General features: G+C 38.6%; 2 protein-coding genes across 4 annotated transcripts in view; both read right to left on the bottom strand.

Annotated features, from left to right (window-relative positions):
- Positions 1-212: 212 nt before the first annotated feature.
- On the bottom strand, positions 213-7,059 carry prkcsh (PRKCSH beta subunit of glucosidase II). Its single transcript, XM_084925598.1, has 18 exons — positions 6,927-7,059; positions 6,575-6,694; positions 6,334-6,450; positions 6,148-6,243; positions 5,983-6,040; positions 4,799-4,916; positions 4,217-4,346; positions 3,933-4,017; positions 3,596-3,674; positions 3,419-3,502; positions 3,147-3,311; positions 2,975-3,065; positions 2,590-2,659; positions 2,309-2,398; positions 2,124-2,198; positions 1,939-2,038; positions 1,669-1,828; positions 213-447 (listed from the first exon to the last, which is right to left on the bottom strand). Exons 2-17 carry the CDS (start codon positions 6,660-6,662, stop codon positions 1,682-1,684), a joined length of 1,593 nt encoding a protein of 530 aa, XP_084781724.1. The 5' UTR covers positions 6,663-6,694; positions 6,927-7,059; the 3' UTR covers positions 213-447; positions 1,669-1,681.
- A 1,469-nt stretch (positions 7,060-8,528) lies between these two features.
- The window catches only part of pde4a (phosphodiesterase 4A, cAMP-specific), a 51,210-nt gene continuing 44,598 nt past the window's right edge, over positions 8,529-15,140 (bottom strand). For all 3 annotated transcript variants that reach the window (XM_084925595.1, XM_084925596.1, XM_084925597.1), the window contains 2 exons: positions 12,726-12,908; positions 8,529-12,490 (listed from right to left, as the gene is read on the bottom strand). In XM_084925595.1, the coding sequence (XP_084781721.1) occupies positions 11,987-12,490; positions 12,726-12,908 (687 nt within the window). In that variant the 3' untranslated portion in view covers positions 8,529-11,986. The remainder of the gene's footprint in view (positions 12,491-12,725; positions 12,909-15,140) is intronic.

The raw sequence follows: 15,140 nt of genomic DNA on the forward strand, positions 1-15,140 counted from the left end.
CTGGTTTGTTGGCTTGAGTGTTTCGATAATTGCAACAATAACGCACACTGAATTATTTTTTTAACTGACACATTTCCACCAGCTCTTCAGTTAAATATTTAATAATCAATAGGATTGGATATATGTAATATATCCATATGTTTTGTGATCATAAGAAAAGTTATTTAGATTTGAAAGCTTATTTCTGACAAAAAAAGCACTGGTACACAAAATTTAACAGCACGATAAGAAGTTTATTTCAAAATAATGGAATGACACTACAGTGGATAGAAACAGGCTCAAATAAACAGGTAACACTGGAAGTTGGAAATTTAGATGATGCTACAGAAGTGAAAGAGAAACTAATCATTGGAATTTATTCTTAATTGTTAACCAACACCAAGGTGATGCTGCTCACAGCATGGCAACTTCATGCTGCTGTAGTGACTGTGGTCCCTTGAGAACAACCTGCAAGATGGAGCACATACATGTTTATTTCAATGGCTTGTTTGCCTAAGTCATGTCTTTGTTGTTATTTAAAAAAAAGGAAGAACAATTTAGTCACTGATCCCTAATGGTTTCATTCCTGAGGACTAAGCATCTGCAGCACGGATGCCTCCTAATTATTGCTTACATTCGAGATGGATGCCATGTTAATGTTAGAGGATGACACATTCAAGTTTTATTTTGCTGTACCAGATCAATTAGAGATGCACCGATGTAACTGGAAAACACCAGCGTTGGCAGATACTCACCTAATTTATAGCCACTAGCCAGTCAGTAACATTTATCTATAAATACAAACCAAAACTACTTAAAAAAAAGAAAGAAAAAAAACCTTCAGTATCAGCTACTGTCCAAATTTTTATTTTAAAAAACATGAGTATTGGTGCATCTCTAATAAGAATCCCTATTACCATACTATTTTAAAGCACTTTAACATCAGGTACGTAACTATCAACTGTGCATCGCCCACAAAATCTAAGACAAATGGCTATAAGAAATCAATTTAATTTAAGATAACCACGCTTCATAATTTGCAGCATTACATCACTTTGTATTTCAAGAAAAACTGTATCGGATATCTGTTTACCATTTACGACATCTGTGGGCGGCTTGCGGGCAAACTTATAATTTGATATCACTATATTGCTGTGATTCAACAACAAACCCTAAATTACTTTCTAAAAATAAGAACTAATTTTACAATCAGATTAGAATCTGAGCTGGTAGCAATGTTTATACCTGTGACATCATTCAAACAGCTGGAAGCTCTAAAGTTCCAACTGTGTGCAGTAATGGATGTATGCACTATTGTAAGAGTGCTGATGTGGAATACTGTAGTACCGTTTGCATTCATCTTACCCTTACAGGACATCATTAAGTTCTTGCCTTCATTAATTCTAACCCTCTTAATCACTACGATGAATTATTATGAACTTGCCTTTACCTGGATCTTGCTGCTGGTCTGCTCTTCTTCTAAAATGAAGCTTTACCTAATTCTTTCAAAAATTCTGAAATGCTAAACCTTCACACTGTACAACATTTTCATTTGGTTAAGCAAATATGCCAGCTTTAAACAATGCTGGCCATAAGAAACATTTGATATGTAAAAGGGATGGACAGGAAGACGTGAAAGGAGGATGATACTGGTTTGCTACAAATACTCAGAAGTTGGGAGTTACTTACTAATCAAAAAGATCTAGAGTTCTTGGTGCTCATGACTCGATATTTCCAGGCTTGGGGGCTCCTGACAGACTGCAGGGCTTGTAAACTCCATCAGGTACTCACAGCGACTAGGCTCTGAGGTAGACATCACAACAGTTTCCTTCCCACATGTTAACTTAACCTAAAAGGGAAAACAACAAATTATATTGTTTCTCTGTAAAATAACAGCAATTATTTAAAGTCAAATTAAGACAGAAAAGATTAAATGATGCCTGGCTGGGTGTCACTCACTGTGGTGGATCTGCTGGGGCCTTGCCAGCAACCTGTTCCATGTTCATACTTCATTACAGAATAGATGCTGTCCTCAGGACCAGCCCATTTCCCCCAGGATCTACACAAAGAAAATGGTGGCAAACACGGATGAGCAAAGACTCAAGCAAAGCCATGCGAAATAGAAAGAACAGATATTGTCTTACCCTAAGTTAGTTTCTGATCCACCAAACTTGGATTTCTGGGTTACCCTGTTAAATGGACACAGTCTATAGATGTACCTGAAAGAAACAGACAAACTTAGACCTTCAGAAATATATAATATATATATAATAAATATTATATAAAGCATTAAAAAAATATGTTTTGTTTTGTTTTTTACAATACATACTCGCTTGTAGTCAACTCATAACACTGGCTATAGAGGTAGGCAAATTCAGAACTGGGTCCAAAGTCAAAAGAGATTTCCTTCTCAAGGTTCCTGAAACAAATACCCAATCCAAAATTAAACAGTATTTGTTTACAGGTTTCAATTACAATAACTCGCTGATTGTGTAAAAAAAAAAAAATACAAATCAATGCAGCTGTTGAAATTTAAACTCTCATTATGTTAACAAAAGCTGATTGCATTACTGGCAAAGAGGCTTCTTCACATTCAGGCTGAGCACTTACCTGATCTGATCATCTACTTCCCGGAGAGCTCTCTCAGCCTCATCAAACTCATCCCTGGCTTTCTGAGCAGCTGGGAATCAGATGCATAGACTTGAAATATACATGTACAACAAACTCACAATAAACACACACAAACATACAAAAGGTCTGAGCAAATCATGACTTCCTCTTGATGCTTTCATATGTAATGAACTTCGTGTCATATAAAAGATACACAGCTGGGGAATTTAATTCTTTTTCTGTACAATTTATTGCAAAACATAATGAATAATTCATTTCAAATTAGAACATTAAAATGCAAACTGACATGCTTCTACATCTGTGATGAGTCAAATACTTATTGCTCAGGACAGGATGAGTCACTCAGTTTTAAACACATTCTTACCATCAATGAGGTTCTGCGTTTCTTGGTCATAGGGAGGCATAGCTCCTTCATCATCATCCTTCTTTTCTTCAGTCCTCGCTGTAGGAGGGATCTGCAAATCAAACATAAGTTAACTCCAAAAATAACTCTGACTCATCCAGCAGAAGTTTGATGAAAAATTCAGTGAGCTGACCTTATAGTCATGCTCATCGCGGTCATCATCTTCATCCTCTTCATCATCATCATCTTCATCCTCTGGTATATCATCGTCAGGGTACTGATCAGATTCGTTGTCAGAGACGGGCTCGTTTATTTCCTCCCGTGAAGTTTCCTCTGGTGCTGGGGTGTCTGCATTGGACTGATGCCAACAATATTTACATAAATTTCTCATGAAATTTACTGTTTATTAAAAAAAAAAAAAAAAAAAAAAAAAAAAAAGAAAAAAAAAGAAGTATAGCATCTTACCTCTGACATGTATTTTTCTTTGACATTACTCCAGATAGATTCAAATGCTACTGTGTCTACTTTATCCACTCCTCCCAACAGTCCCTATGCAAAACAAAGGAAAGGTTCACATTTTGATGTGTCACAGTTTCTAAAACCCAGTAAACTTTACCAGAAGACAAACAGAATCCGTTTTACCTGCGCCTCTGCTTCTGTGAAGGAACCGTCTGCATCTGGGTCGAGCTCAGAATGAGACAAAAGCTCAGGCACTGACACACTGTGGCGTACAAAAACATATAAATTACTTGGATAAAGACAAATGCTACAACAAATGCTAAATTACTTCAGAATAATGATCAGCCAAAGTGTATATATTAAATAGCATGTCAACCCTTTGTTTCAAAGAGTTACAATCAACTCATGGTGTAGCTATTGTTACCAAAGTGGTCTCTATGGCATGTCACCAGCTGTTTAACTAGATATATTTTTCAGTTTGTTACGTGTTCCAACAATTCTGGAGGGTGCCAGTACTCACAAACCATCTGCATCATCATCGAGTTCAAGAAACACCTCAGCCATTCTAGCGCTATCTTTTTCTTTTTGAATGAGAGCTTTTTGATCTGGGGAAAAAGAAAAAGAAAAAAAATTATATATGAAAATTTAATTAACGACCTTGCTATGTGTTGCGAATGAGCCATACTTGCAACACAATCAGGCTCAAACAATATTTAATATTTAGCTTAAATGACACTAGAGAACCTGTAATGTCATGCTCATTACAAACAGTAGATGGCGATATACTTTTAAATCTTAGTTTACCTTCCCAGGCCTTCAGATGGCGCTCTTTAGCTTCTCTCTCAGGCTGTTCTGCAGACTCCTTTACTGTTCTTAGAGCCTCCACCTTTGCTTCCATATCCTTCTTACTCCCCTGAACATCTCCAAGTTTGGCCTATTGAGAGAAAATTATAAAATATAACAATTTAACCTATACACAATAGCTGTGGAAAATATAAATAAATCACTATAGAAAGCAAGCGACACCCTAACATTGAAATCCAGAAAAATATAAGTACTGAATGCAGCCCAAAAACAGGTCACATAGAACGCTAGTCTATTGCACGTGTGGCACTAGTAACTTAGTTAAAACTTAAAAAACAAACAAAACAAAAAAAACATATTTTGATACTTTAAATTATTTTGGTTTTGTTTTTTTTTTGCACAATTTGTCTAATATTTGGTTTCTGGATGTAAATGTGAGTTTGTAAGAGGTAACTGGTGTAAACATTTTCAAGTGTCTTTTGTTAAGCACCGGCATTTCTACATCAAAATGATTATGACTCTAAGGATTCATGTTTCAGAGGCATACTGCAAAAAGACCACAGGTTGTTTTGTCATTCACACCTTTTTATCCTCTAGACCCCTTTTGGCTTCGTGGATGAGTTGTTGTTTTAGCAGAAAGCCTTCTTTTGCAATTTCAGCCATCTTCTGCAAGCTCTCTCTCTCTTTTCGCCCAAGCTCCCTGCAAGTTAAACATCATATAAAACATTCTGAATAAAAAACATCTACCAAAAACACTGAATATGTATATGCAAGTATAAGCAGTGTTGGGGAGTAACGGAATACATGTACCGCCGTTACGTATTTAAAATACAAAATATGAGTAACTGTATTCCGTTACAGTTACCGTTTAAAAAGGTGGTATTCAGAATACAGTTACTTTGTTGAAATAAATGGATTACATTTCCTGTTTCATATTGTCGCGGGTCAGGACTGTTTGGGTTTGGTTTGACAGCTATGTTTTGTTGTTCCAGGCGGCAGCGTTACGGTTGCCATGGTTACAGGGTGACGCTCTCTCTCTGCGACTGTGTTTCCTGGGTGTTGTTGTTGTTGTGCTAAGCTAATAGGCAGAATGCTACAGGCATAGCCCTAAAGAATGTAGCATCATGGGCAGTGTAGTCCGTGCTGCAGGGAGAATGGACTGCCATACCCGTTATGTGCCTGTGAGCGCGAGGAGGGAGAAAAAGGAGAGTGGAAAAGTACGAGCTGTCATCGAGCAGAAACGGGAGCTGGAAGCATGCAAATATAATAACCACTGCAGCCAAGAAGAGTGCCTGACGAGCCCAGTCGTAAGTAAGCTATTAAGACTCGACTGTACACTGTGTTCGTGTTTTCCTCCGAAACAATAAGTTCTGTTGGAGCAGCCTTTCAACGCCTCTCTCTGTCTCAAACTTGACCCAGACAACAAAGTAAAGCTATTTTTTGGCTACGAGCCCGACACGGAACCCGACGTATTAGCCAGAGGTCCCTTTACTATGGTTCGGAGCCGCGGACCTTCAGTAATAGTAATAAATCACACAGCAACAGTACATTCATGTAAAAAGTTGTAAAAAGCATGATAATGTATTAAGTAATCCAAAGTATTCAGAATACGTTACTCTCATTGAGTAACGTAACGGAATACGTTACAAAATACATTTTGGGGCATGTGTTCTGTAATCTGTAGTGGAATACATTTTAAAAGTAACCTTCCCAACACTAAGTATAAGTGAAAGCAAAAATAGTTAAGAAAGTTGTATAAATCCCACCTGCATGTGTTCTGACACGTAGCACCACTGTTGTACTCATCAGTTGTGTCACAGCAGTCTGCAAAAAAAAAAAAAAATTCAAGGTGTAAACGAAATCATAGCCACACAAAAGAACAGAAATGAAAATGGTCAGCATGATTTAAATTTTTTTTTTTTTTTTTTTACCGCAGATCCCATCATTGATGCGAGAAGAGGGGATGAAGGTTGGACGGAAACCTGCATTGGTGCAATGAAAGCTGCCGTTGGGACAAGCAGCAGTGCCTGAAAATAAACAGCACAGGTGCATTTAGCAGCAACTGCCTAATTCAAACGTTCTATGAAAAGAGTAATCAGACTCCAGGATATACACACCTGGCTCATCAGATCCATCCTGGCAGTCACAGTAGTCATCATTTACTCTGTCAAACGGAATGGTCCGGGAGCCATCTAGGCACGTAAAGGGTTTGCCCTCTTCATAAAACTGCCGTTCTGTCGAGGTTTCAAGTTTATTTTATTAGTGCCATAAAAGCTCCGCATTACAAGTAGCTGACTACCAGAGGTTCGGTGAACTAATTGATGCGTTTTAGTCTTGTTTAAAGATATAAATGCTTACTTGACAAAGGGACACCGCGAGGACGTTGGACCTCCACCGCGGAGACTCCTACACTCAGCAACAGCAGGAGCAGGAACTGACAGGACATAATGACAGTCCACCGTGCAACGACACCACGACCTATCGGTCATAAAAAATATACAGGTTAAACACAGCTTCAATAGCAAGCACACCAGGAGCCATAACTTTATAAACTACAAGGTGCCTGAGCTAACTGTATCAGTTTTATATCCCGAGCTAACAAATCAATGCTAACTAGCACCTTTAGCTACCGCATTAACATATTACAAAATTAAAATGCTAATATAAAAACATCCTTCGAGTGTATTTCAATATCATACCGTCATATTACCTTTGCAATTCAACTAATGCGCTGAAGCCCAAACAGGACTTTATATTTTATCTTGTTTTCAAAAGAGCTAATAGCTAATCTCTGCCACTCAATACACCGCCTAGTTCCGTATCGACAAAGCTCTTGCGCCGGATCGCGTCCCCTCCCCTCCCTCTGTCATGTTTCACTCTGATTGGACGACGCTCTTGTGTGGCTCCTGTGATTGGCGGAGAGCGGGAAGACCCTTTGCGCTTGTCTGAAGCATAGAGGACTCTGGGGACGCAGCCATCTCGTGTCAGAGAGGTAGTCATCACTGTTTGCACTTTTACCAATATTTAACTATGGGGTAAATAACATTTAAGCATATATGCATTGATTTTAAACTTTCATAACACATTTATAAATCTATATCAAAAATGTCCCTACGCAATAGCCTCTCTTTAAAACCACAGTACCAGATTTAATACAAATAGGAAATCTTATTTAAATCTAGGTGTGTACATGTACCAACCTACCTGTACTAGACCAAACAGGTCCAAATAGAGGTACATTCCAAGGTTACAATACTTACCTAAGAGTACTTGAGGGGAAAAGGAACTACTGTAAATCTTTTAAAAAACAAAATGTAAACAACCTAAGCCACTCTGAAGTTTAACTGAAAATAAACCAAGCTGCAAGCTAAATTAAGATTAGTAGGCCTACTGGATGACTGTGGAAAATGTGAAGAAGTCCAGGGATTTTTAACTTTTAGCTGACCCCACCTCGATTGCCATTAATTGTAAACCAAATGAGTTAAGCAAAAGTTAAACAATTGAAATTGCAGAAAGGTTCCTGTTCCACTATTAATATAGAAATGTCTATTTTTTTTTTCCAGTGAATCCACAGCAAACAACATTTTCTGTGGATTAACAAAAACTGCCAAGTCAAAATGGACACGATCAAAGCAAGTCACAAACACTACTAAAATACTTGTCTCAAAAAGGATGCCACAGTCTGAAGAACAGGGGTGGAGTGGTTCAACAATGTTGGTACTGGCCTTGTTCCTTAAGGCTTTAAAAGTAAGGACCAAGATTATTAAACTGAAATATAAACAAGCCCGACAAGATGCCAGTACAAAAGCTTTAGAATTGGGGTGACAGTGAGTTAAAATCATTTTGAACAGTTTGGAGGTGATTAATAGATAACAGCCATGAAAATAGTCAAATGCAATAATCCAAGTGAGAGGAGATAAAGACATGGACAAGCAGGTCCAATTCACAAGAAAAGTAATGAATGGTTCTCCTTATTTATTGTAATAGATGCAATAAATAAGAATGGAGTTCTTAATTGTTTTTCTTTAGCTATATTTCTTAAATGAAAAAAACAAAACAAAAAAACAAAGCAAAACAAGAGTGAATCAGACTTGATGTGAGCATCAAATGTCTAAAATGTGATAAAAAATGATGAAAAAATGATAGCTTTTACAATGGGTGAGAAACACCCCAAGCTCTGTCTGAGTTGGGCGGTAATGCTCACAAAAGTACAAGTTAGACACTTTTTTTGTCCGTGTTAAGCTGCATAGAGTTATTAAAAACCATTAATGCGAAGAAGAAAAACCTAGCAAACAAGAGAGTGGAGTTTGCATTTAATAGAAAAATCTTTCTTTATTTGTATTTTAACACACTTTACAGTACTGAACAGTGAAATAAAAGAAAAATATACTGATATACTATAATATTGTTTTATATATAGATGTTTGCTTATTAAATGCATTTATTCACAAAATGACACCTCAGCTCTGTCAAGAGGAAAAACTCTCATAAAAATAATATAATAAAAAATAACTTGGACACATTTTACACATTACAGCAACATCATTTACAAATATTACAATCATTTCATGTTTTTTTTCCCTTGAATAACCTTTCTTACTCATGAACAAACACATGAATTAAAGCCCAGAGAAGTATTCTCAGAGGGAGTCAGTCTGTGACAACAATAACCTGACAGCAAACCCGATGGGAACCAGCTAAGTAGGCCACCATGGGATGGACATTTAGGCTATCAGGCTAGATAGTGATTAAAGTTACTAAGAAACCGAGGTGGTGACGGTGCTAGAAAGGGCCAAGTCACATAAGGACACATTTATCTCCTTTAACTGTATCCTATGTGACTACCTCAACTTCCATTTGATCGCATTGGTCAAATGGATTCAGTCTCATCTGGACATTTAATCGAGAATGATTGGGTTGTTTGGTTATGCCTGCAGAGAGAGGTGAACACTAACTGCTTCACAATGAGGGTTTGTGGTTTGGCCCAGTGGAATATAATCAATAAGTGACTGCGAATGACCAAACCAGCAGCACACACTACCTGAAACACACCGTCTGCCTCGAAACCTGATGAAATAAAGTGCTGGTACGAATATATTTGATTTGAACAATAAATGTGAACAACTAAAAAGTGAAAAAATAAAATAAAATAAAATAGGACAGCACGAGTGAGGAGAAAATATGTTTGAAAAATGGAAATATGAGGATGTGGCCTGCAGTGGTTCACTTAACAACTTTAAGTGGTTATTTGTTAATCATGATGATGTGGATAAATTTATAATTTACAATCCAATATTACATTATATACAAGAGTGGTAATGCTTATAGCTATAGTCATCAACATGTGATTCATTTTCCAGACCATCCACCAGAATGATATAAAAATAAACTGTACACAAACTGTTCAAAGAAAACACTTCCCCTGGTTTTCTTCTCATCATTTAAAAAGAATGGCAGCAATCAATCACTTTAATAATTTCCTTAATAAGAAACAATTGCTACAGTATTGTGTTTGTATGGCAATTAAATATTGATGTTTTTATAGCTTATAACAGAACGAGAAGCCACAAAACAAAGCGACGTGTTGAAAAAAAAAGGCCAGTGCATATGGGAATCTTTTATTTGAGTAACTTCCCATTCCACTGGATGAAACAGCCTGTGTGTGGGGGGCCTCGCAGCTGTGCCCACGGGGCTTTTCTTACACCAGTCTGTGGTGGTGTCTTCAGATAAGCTGAGTTACTGACCTGCAGGAACTTGGTCTTACCTTCAAAAGAACCCCACTCGTGTTCTTTTGTTTGTTTATGTATTTAATTCATTTATACCCTGTGAGAAACGAACACCTGGACAAACTGCGGCCGGTTTGAGCTGTTGTCGATCGAATCCTGAACATCCGCTCGACGAGATACGGCAATGCCAGTGAGTGAGCGACGATGAGTGTGACAACATCTTCCTCTTAAACCTACCAAAAACACACACACCTCAACTCCCCCTTTCAATTCTTATTTCCCCCCTTTAATGCCTTCAGATAGCTATAATAAGATAGTCGTTGTGATTAGAAAACAACACATTCTTTACGTTGGTCCAAGCACAGCAACAACATAACAGCTAGTCAGCAGCAGTGTCTACCTTTTCCCTCCAAATGCAATGCTGGATACATTGTGTATAGACCCACTGATACTCACAGAAATAAGCATACAGACGTGATATAAATATACTAGGATATCTATTGTATATCTTATAAATCTACATACTAGCAGGCATATATCCTGCATCTGACATTAAGGCAAAAAAGCATCAAACATAACAAGGATGATTAGGGACCGCTAGACCTCCTATTTGGCCACGTCACGCTTCTTTCCCCTGACATTCTGCCTCCCTGATTTTCTTATTCATCTGTCTTCCCTTGAATCACTTCACCCACTGAAGTTTCTCATCCTTTACTTTGGTGAGATTGGTTGTGTATGAGGAGACATGACCACGCAGTGCAAGTGGGCGTGAGATGGCGTTTAAAAAAATTTGTTCTGCTGATGAAATAATCCCGTGTCCCTTCAACGTATTCGGCAACTGTCAAATATAAAATAGGCAAAACGTATGCTTCAAAGCATCACATGGCTTATTCTCAGAAAGTTTAAAAAAAATATTCTAAAAATTAAAAAAGAAAAGAACATAAGCTGGAAAGAGTCCACTGGTGGTTGTGGTGGTGGTAGTGATTGCTCTGCATTTAGAGTTCTGAGTTATTATATTACCAGAAGAGCAACAAAGGAAGACTTACAGCTGAAAACATATCACCACAGAAACTGTACGTGTGAGATACACACCACGATACCATGAACAGTAAAGAGAGAGAGATCTTCAACAAGAGACAATCAAAAATGATGACAAATTCAGACACTCCTGTCCCACAATGCATTGCTTCACGACAGCTCCGTTCAAGAAGCTGGTGTTTCAGAAAGGCACAGAGCCATCTTGCACCAGTAGCACTCTCCGCGTAAAGGGAAAAAGGGGGATATGGGACCCGATGGCCCCTTCGTCGCAGCATCTTCCTTTCCTTCCGTAGTTTTTCCTTCACCTCCTCCAACTCCGACGGGATTATCTTATTTTTCTTTCCGACAGAAATGGAAAAAAAAAGAAGTTACTCGGACGTGTAGCTTTTCTGAGGAGAACAGTTTCTATTGAGATTCTAACGAACATGAATTACTAATACTGACTGAACACTAGTTAATACTCCATTAAGGGATGGCTTTTTCCAAAGAGATTCAATACTTATCAGTGTCCCTCTAATAAATGCACACATACAAACATACAGTCCAGCGTGTGTTTCTGCCTCCCGAAAAAAGGAAGGACAGGGAATATGCGGAGCACACTTTTACTGCATGACTGCTGCATGCTCGTACACACATTGCATTGGTGGATTTCCTGCTCCTGTTTTTTTTTTCTTTCTATAAGTTGTGTGTTACTTCATGTGTGTTTATGTGTGTGCATTCTAGTCCCAGAGTGCTACGCTGTCTTCAGTCGCCCAACATTAATGCTCTCCTAGATTCCTCTTAGTCTAAAGTTCACTGTGGAATCAGTCGAAAGACTTGTCGCCACTCCAAATCTACAGTTGCTGTGTAATTAACTTCTCTTTAAGCAATTTGTATTTATTCCCTTTTTGAAAAATATATTTAAAGGTGTGTATTGTCATTGCAGTCTTATTTGTTCTTGGTTTGGCCATTGAAAGGATGAACAAGATAATGTGTGCAAGTGAGGAGGGAGATACAGGAGCAAAACTCATGTATCGTCAGCTTGTGAAGAAGAATCCTCCTCTTCTTCTACAGGACTTGTGTCAGAAAGTCTGTCCTTGTCAGGCCCCCCACCCAACTGAGATTTCAGCTCCTCCTCCAAGTTCTCTTCTTCCATTGCCACCTCATCTTCTTCTTCTATTATATCCTCATTTTCCTCCTCTGCCATTATGTCTTCTTCTTCATCCTTTTTGCACTCATCCTCCCCGTGACTGCAGTCCTGTGCCACATGGTTTGGCGTGGGCTTGCCATCCTCGTCTTCCTGTTCCCGCTGTAAACTCTCTTCCAGAGTGAGCTGAAACTGAAACTTGTCTATGCACACGTTTAGATCCTTGTCGTCGTCCACAGGAGGTGGTGAGGGGCTTTGGGGAATAGTGCTCTGGTACCAGTCTCTGTTGTCCTCCAGAGTGTCCAAGATTTCCTGGGCATCAGGGTGTACAAGATCCCCCCATGTCTCCCACAGCGGGTGGACAATGTAGTCAATAAAGCCCACCTACGTAAAGGGAAAAAAAAGAAAAAGGCAATGACTGACATGACATAAGCTAGCACAGTGGTGTTTCTTCACTGCCTGCAAATCAGCATTAAAAATGTAGGAGGATGACTGCTGCGATCAGAGCTGATAAATCACTCTCTGCACTGTAGTTATCACTCCACCTACAGCATTAACAGTTATCCAGTTGCGTGCTGTTATATTCATACATGTGTGTATTTCACTGCTGCTCATTTACCTGACTTTTTTCCACAGATGCAGTGTGTTTATCGCACATGGGACTGATCTCCATCCCCCGCTCTCTCTCCTTGTCTCCCTGCCTGAAGAATTCCTGCATGATTCTCTCTGTCCATTGTCGATACACAGCCAGAGGCTTTGTGGGATTGCTCAGGTCAGCACAGTGCACCATATTCCTCAATACCTACACATATACAAAATCATTTACCTCACATTATATTGTGAACGTACAAAGCTAGAAATACTAGTGTTGGAGGAAACTTGTTACTGTAATCACATGACATTTTTTAAGTAATGCAGTACTACTAAATTCAATAATTAAATGACAGTTAAAATTATGTTGTTACTTGTGTTAGAAATAAAAAACAAACAAACAAAGAAACAAGCTTTTTTCTTTCTGTGCACCACAATCAGCTACTTTGAATTTATGTGCAGGGAGGAACAAACTGGTGTCATGGTCTACGGCTTTTGAAGTGTAGCGATACGGACATTACTTTTATTGTTATTGCATAAATGGACAAGAATGTGATAGTGAAATGGAGACCGCGTCCATGACAGAAACAGTTGCATTATACTGTTAACGCAGCTTCGGCCCTTTGCAAGCATCTGCGCAGACATCGTGCAAACACAAAGCTAGGCAAGAACCCAGAATGACATAATAGCTGAGTGTATGCTGACCCCAGCCCTGCAGCCAGAGCCTTAACTTCAACAGGTAACAAAAGTAATAAGCCTGCTGGCCTCTATTCAAACCTATGCAGCTGAATTACGGTGACGATTCCTTTCAAGTCTTTTTGGGCTCTTTATATGTGTGTCCTTGTTAGGGTGGGGATTTCTATTGGTGTGTGGGACTGTAGCTTCAGGTTTATAAGTAATAGAAAAGTAAAGAGTAATGTGCAATACATCACCTTTTTTGAGTAATGGCCGTAGCATTGATTAACACTATCCTGAAATCTGATAAACATGAAGATTGTTTGCCCATCATCTACTTTTTCCCTTTAAGTTGTCTAACATTTTGCATTTTAAATTGACAAAGCAACTGAAAAATGTGGTGCAAACCCAATGTTTTTATGACCTTTTTCACATTCATTCTCTTTTCCTTTCCTCCACAAGTTGGTACAATTCTCCAAAGTCTCAGTAACTGCTCTTTCCTCCTTATTGATCTTGACAGCTACTAAGCAAAAATGTTCTTCATGTTTAAATCCTCAGAAAACATCCTCCACTGCATGCAGCTGAATTTAATTAACCTCTGTATCTAACCTCCCAATGAAAGGGTTGTAAAGATGTTATCGCTTAATCCAGATGTCACCTGAGCTCTTCCTTTAACTCCCGCTGTTAATGTCACCTGTTCTTTTGTGACATCTGACTGGAGCAGTGCAAATCACTTAGTTTCTCCAGTGGTGAGAAATTCCAGATTAGCTGTCCTTTCCAAAACTCGTGACACATATAATAATACAATAAGTTGTTAGAATCTAGTCTTTCGTGGATTCAAATACTTTTCGAATCAACACCGTTGTTTCGTCTTTGTTCAAAGACAGCTGATCAGCTGCTTTAGAAACTGTCAGCAACCACCATCACCTTGGCTGAGATAACTGGGGATGTTTCATTTCTGTCCCATTCACCACACTTATTAAAGCTCAGGTTCTTACTTTTATGGGTAAAACAGTAGGACAGTCAGGTCAAGATACACAGTTTACGTTTCCAGGTGGGTCGGATTCATGTACAAATTAGTAAAGGTAGATCTGGACATGACTGTAACTCATCATTTCATTAAATGAGTCTTCATAACTGTCAGTCTGGATTTTAGACCTTGCAGGAGTTTGGTGTGTGAAGTATATTGTTCAACCAAGCAGCAGCTTACAGCTCTGAAAGATGAAGTAATCATTCAAATGCCAAAAACTGCCACTTGAAAGGCTGGCTTCAAAACAGACAGTCCTCACAGCCTCCCATGTTAAAATGATTTGCAGTAGAGCAGAAATAGGCATGTTTACTGCTTGGAACAAAAACCAGTTTGGTCTCTGTTACAAATTTCTCTCATAATGATAAATGTGAGGATTTGGTAATTTAGAAAAAAACAAAAAACGTTCACATATAAAACTTGCAAAATCAGAGGTGTGCCCGCTTTTACTGACAGGCTAAGGCCAATGCAAGCGGCTTTGCTTCTGCCATTTGAAAGTCACCAAATTAAAAGTCTCAACTGCGTCAACACTTTTAGGTGCTTCTTGAAATGGCTTGTTGTTTATTGTACTTAAGAGTCCATTCAGTGCTGTTTGTACCGATTAGCTGACATCTGCGTCTGTGCAATGCACTTTGGTAACCAAGCATGCTAGCATTACATGATGCCCTAACACTCCACCATTGCATTCAGATACTTCCCTTCTGCGCCAAAATAACAAGACTGCAACAGCCGTGGAGTCCA

This window comes from Perissodus microlepis, chromosome 4 (genome assembly GCF_051167445.1).
Source record: "Perissodus microlepis isolate ML-2025 ecotype Zambia chromosome 4, ASM5116744v1, whole genome shotgun sequence".
NCBI lineage: Eukaryota > Metazoa > Chordata > Actinopteri > Cichliformes > Cichlidae > Perissodus > Perissodus microlepis.

Excerpts from the sequence above, each read along its gene's own strand:
- prkcsh (XM_084925598.1), bottom strand. The coding sequence starts at position 6,662 with ATGTCCTGTCAGTTCCTGCTCCTGCTGTTGCTGAGTGTAGGAGTCTCC. Across the intron at positions 3,066-3,146 it reads GCGATGAGCATGACTATAAG|ATCCCTCCTACAGCGAGGAC; the intron begins GTCAGCTCACTG and ends TTTGATTTGCAG. Across the intron at positions 1,829-1,938 it reads GCCCCAGCAGATCCACCACA|GTTAAGTTAACATGTGGGAA; the intron begins GTGAGTGACACC and ends TTTCCCTTTTAG.